This window comes from Vulpes lagopus, chromosome 3, assembly GCF_018345385.1.
Source record: "Vulpes lagopus strain Blue_001 chromosome 3, ASM1834538v1, whole genome shotgun sequence".
Lineage (NCBI taxonomy): Eukaryota > Metazoa > Chordata > Mammalia > Carnivora > Canidae > Vulpes > Vulpes lagopus.
In genome coordinates, this window is record NC_054826.1 from 67,721,985 (window position 1) to 67,726,821 (window position 4,837).

General features: G+C 57.1%; 1 protein-coding gene across 1 annotated transcript; it reads right to left on the bottom strand.

Annotated features, from left to right (window-relative positions):
- Window positions 1-322: 322 nt before the first annotated feature.
- FAM241B (family with sequence similarity 241 member B) lies at window positions 323-3,341 on the bottom strand. Its single transcript, XM_041749380.1, has 3 exons — window positions 3,256-3,341; window positions 1,830-1,978; window positions 323-1,108 (listed from the first exon to the last, which is right to left on the bottom strand). The coding sequence occupies exons 2-3, from the start codon at window positions 1,920-1,922 to the stop codon at window positions 839-841; spliced, it is 363 nt and encodes a 120-aa protein (XP_041605314.1). The 5' UTR covers window positions 1,923-1,978; window positions 3,256-3,341; the 3' UTR covers window positions 323-838.
- Window positions 3,342-4,837: the final 1,496 nt, after the last annotated feature.

The following is a 4,837-nucleotide window of genomic DNA, read 5'->3' on the forward strand; positions in this document are numbered from 1 at the left end:
CTGCACCCCTGCTGTCTGGACCCCACAGCCTCATGGGCCATTCTGGCCAGAGGACCCCCCACCTCCCCACAGGGTGACATCTCAGAGCCAGCCAGAAGTCATCCAAGCATCCGACAAGGGGCCCACATCATCCAGGCTTTACCTGGACCCCCTCCAGGCTCCCAGGGCCTATCAAGAAAAGCTTAGAAACCTCCAACCCCCCTCCCAGGGTCAAATGCTCACCTCTACCTCTATCCCAATCACTCCCAACCACCTTCCGTGTGTCTTCCAGATGTACGTGCAGCTGTACAATTATCTAGGAATGTCTTCACATGGATTCATTTTTAGTTAAATTTATTTATTGAAAATGCCACCACAATAAGTAGATGCCAGTACAACTTGTCATAAATAAAAGGTAGCCAATTAAAAATATACCATTAAAACAAAACAGAGCTATAAAAGTCTGGATACTTTTCCCAACAGCCTTAAGCCCAAACCCTTCTCCCTAGTAACAGGGGAAGTTCCAGAGGCATGAGAACATATTGGCACCTAGTTGAGGATTTCTTCTTGGCATAAAAGGATTGGAAAAGAATTGGAAAGGGAATTCCTTTCTTGCTCTGACTTTGTGCTTAATGCAGACCCAATACTACCTAAGAACATCTCAAGGGAGTGAGGGTATGCACCCAATACTTTGGGAATGCAAGACTAGAGGCTTCCTCTGCCTCATGCTTAACGCAACGTGAAACACGTTCTATGAGCACGCCTTCAAGGCACAACAGACCCCTCCCTATGTGCCTGTTCTCACACCAAGGCCCCAAAACTCCCTCTCCCACGTGTCTGCCCCCCTAGCTCCTAGAGGTCACCGCTGACTCAGGTGGGACACCAGGTAGACGAGGCCCACCAGCAGGAGTCCACGCACCCCGAGCATCATGAGCAGGAAGAGGAGCAGGATGGAGGTCACCGGCTCCACAGCATGGTTGCCAAGATGCCACTGGGGGAAGCCCATGTTCACCAGCTGCCGGTTGAGGTCATTGAAGGGGGACGGAGCAGCACCCAGCCTAGCACCCGCCTGCTGCTGGCGAGGGCCGGATCCCCCCAGGGGGGCACCGTGGCCCCTATTGAGAAAGCTCTGGAAGGTGAACACACAGAGAGATGAATCAATCTAAAGAAAGCATCGCTGGAGTTGAAGTACCAGACAATGAGGGAATCTTCTGGGCTGGGCCTGGCCCTGCCATCCCCACCAGCACCTCCCCCTCCCCCCAGGGCCACACCTTCCTTTCCCAGCCATCCCTGGACGCCACCAGCAGGGATCCCAACCACTGAGTCACAAAAGCTCTCAGTAGAGAAAATGCCAGGCTATATTCCCCGCGTCCTGCCAGGGGAAAGGTGCCCAGGTCAGAGAAGAGAGGAAGGGAGCAAGGAGGGCTGGACAATAGGGCAGAGCCTTCGAAGCAGGCATTTCTAATACTCCTGGCTCCTTCCTTGAACACCATCACTGTGTGGCCATGGGCTTGTCTTCTCCACCTTCTCCAGTTCTCTCTCAGCCAACAGACTCTTAAAAGATAAACTATGCTGGCTCTAGCAGGGTTAGCCAGGTCAGAGGAAAGAGCTCCTGGAGTCCCAGTCTGGGAAGGCAGCCTGCAAGAGTGAGAACTTGGGGGGGGGGGGGCAGGAGGCTTCTAGTGCAGATGGGAAGAAACCTGCAATCGTCCCCAAGGCTTGACCCTCATGCTCCTTAGCCTGGCTCTCTGCAAAGAGGACTTCTGGCAAGAGCTGCTGGCTGCTAAGGAGTTCCCGGCACAGAGGGCAGCAGGCCAGCTGCTCCCCTGCCATGGGCGCTGGGCGCCTACCTGTCGAGGGGTGCTACTGCGTGACGGGAGGGTGTTCCTCACACGGGGGTCGTCATCCTGTACAATTTCCCCATTGGCCAAGATCCGCACCATCCTCCCAGGAGCTATGGGTTCCTGCTGGGCTGCGTCTTTCCCCAGGCCTCAAAAACCTGAAAGACACAATTTATCAGACAGAAAGAGATGCTCGCCTTCAGTGGGAACAACTGCAATTCTGGGTGCTCACACTGGCTGCCGGAGCTGAGCAGGTGCTGCGTCTGATTCATTACAAGGAGAGAAATAAATGCAAGTTATCTGACAGACGAAAATCTTTCAGATACTGAGTGCTCTGCGAAAACTACCAAAAGGGTCCTTGGAGATGGAAGTTCTGTTACCACCACTGCCAGCCACCACGGGGACGGGGGCCTGTGCTGTGGCCCCGGCCCTGTGGAAAGCCCACGGAGGCCCATCTCACTCCCTCCTCCCAACACTCTTCCAAGCTGCAGCTGGTTAAAGACCCAGAGAGGTCTAAGTGGCCTGCCCAGGGCCACTCATCTATAGGCAACAGGGCCAGAAACCGAAGCCAGGAATCCTGGCCCGAGGCCCTTCTCCGGGCTCTAAGGAGGGACCAGGGTACCTAGATCCCCAGTGTCTCCATTTCTCATCTGTTATAAAAGCACCCGTTGGGAGTAAATGCCAAGGACCTGGGCCTTCTCCCAGAGAGGACCTGGGCCCACTTCAGAGCTACTTTGGGTCCCCTGCCTGGTTGCAGAGCACATGGATGGCCACCCAGCAGCTGGCAGTGGGTGGAGGAGCAGACCCTTCCTGCAGAGGGCCCGCCCCTCACCTGCCGGACACCAGTCCCTCCCTCGCTCGGGAGCCCAGCGGAGGCGGGGGGCGGGGAGTGGGGGTGGGGGTGGGGGTGGGGAGCGGGGAGGCTGCTCAAATTATGGGATGGGGGACGCTGCTGTGGCCCTGGGAGGGCGCACTCCGCACACCCCAAGGGTGTCCGTCCTGCAGGTGGGGGTGGGGTCCTTCCATGGCTCTCCGGGAGTCTGTAAAAACCTTTTTTTCCCCCCCCTTCGGAGATGAGCCGCAGTTTTCACCTAGATCCCAAAAAGCACTTGTGATGCACACGCCAGAAGGGGCGAAGGGCCCCTGTGCTGTCGCCCTTGGCCTAGAGCCCGGGGCAGGCAGGTCCCAGCTGCTGGGGCAGCACAAGGCCGAGCAGCTCACGGAGCCCCGCGGCCCCTCGGCGCTGTGTCCCCCGCGCCCGCTGGGTGGGTGCCCGGGGCACCTGACCCGGGAGGGCGGCTGCAGGGGGCTGCTGCGGGGGGAGGGGCCGCCGCCCCGCTGCCGGCCCCGCCCGAGGGAGGGGAGGGATGCGCCCGCTCGCCCTCGCCCTCGCCCTCGCCCTCGCCGTCGCCCTCGCCCCGGGTCGGACACCCACCTGCGGGCGCGGCTGCGGGCCTCGGCGGCGTCCACTCCCGGCTCGCGGCCGCTTCCTCCCACCTGACCTCACAGGAAGCGCCGCCGCCCGGAGCGGCCCCCTCTGCAGGCCGCCGGGGGAACTGCAGCGGCCGGCCCGGGCCCGGGGGCGGGGGGGCGCGGGGGAAGAGGACGGGGAGAGAGGAAGAGCGGAGCGAGCAGGACGGAAGGAGGAGGGAGGGGAAGAGGAGGAAAAGAGGGGAGTGGAGCCCACGGAGGACAAACCAGAAGGTCAGAGACCCTGTGTCCTGAGTGGAAAGACCGCACAGGTTCAACCCACCGAGGAGAGCTGCTGAGGGGGTGCCTCTTGAGCAGGACCCAAGCTGCCCTCCAGCAGCTCCAGCCCCCTTGGGGAAGAGGAGGCATGAGGCCCGAGCAACAACTGTAGCTTGAAGGAAGGCAGGCTTCCCGGAGGAGGCAGTCTTTGAGCTGGGGCCAGAAGGGCAGCTTCTAGGATAAATAGGGAAGGGTGCCCCTGTCAAGGGAGTGAGCAAGCAACCTTGCCTCTTTCCTGTTTTCATATCCCCACCCTCCTGCCGACTTGCATAAACTGTTCCCCAGTGGACCCATTCACCAATGGGAGAGAATGAGCTCTGTGGTCCCACAGTCTGGGTTTCAGAGTCTGGTGAGTTACTGGGCTTCTCAAGCCTCCTCATTTGCAAAATGGTGATAATCATACTTCACAGGACCGTTGCAAAGATTAAGAAGGAGAGCTGTTGGCACATGGCAAGTGTTGATAAACATTATTTACGATTATCGGTCAGTAGATGTTTCTTGGAGTAAGGCAGATATTTGGGCCTATGGTAGGACCCAGATGCCCACGGGCCCCTGGTGAGGAAAACAGGAAGAAGAGTGAGATTTAGGCCTTGCCTTAAGGGCTCATCATCCGCTATCGAGGGTTGAATTCTTTGATTATGAAATCTTACTTCAATTTAAGTGTTCCATGTAATAATAATAACCCCTATGTGCACAGAGTCCCTATATTTCCAAGGTGCTCTTCCAGAGACCACATCATTCTCTTTTGGATCATGACATAGGAAGCATAGGTGTCATTGTTCTTTTTGGCTGATAAGAAACTGAGACTCACATGCTAGATGGCCAGCCAGCTCGAGGTCAGTGGCAGAGCCAGGATTCAAAGGGACCCAGATCCCACCCCCACCTCCCACGCCCACCCCAGGCTTGTCCCTCTCTGCTGCCTCTTTACTTTGTGTTTCTAACACCCAATGTCATGAGCATGAGAGTGGGCCCCTGGTCATGCCCTTTCCCAGCAGGAATGCCTACCCCAGTAGGTGCCCAGTAAAAGTGTGCAACTGTGGTTGCACAGTTAGTCTTACCAGTAAAAAATGCTGAGCAGGTCCCACTGATAGCTGTATCTCATTTGTGTATTATTTATTGGCTGTGAATAAAAGGTGGTGGCTAGAGCCAGTCTGGCTTGAATCCTGGCACAGCAGCTTTCTAGTGGTGCAATGGGCCAGTTATTCAACCTTTCTGTAAAGTGAGGATGATAACAATACCTTCGTCATCAGGTTTTTGTGGAGCACTGA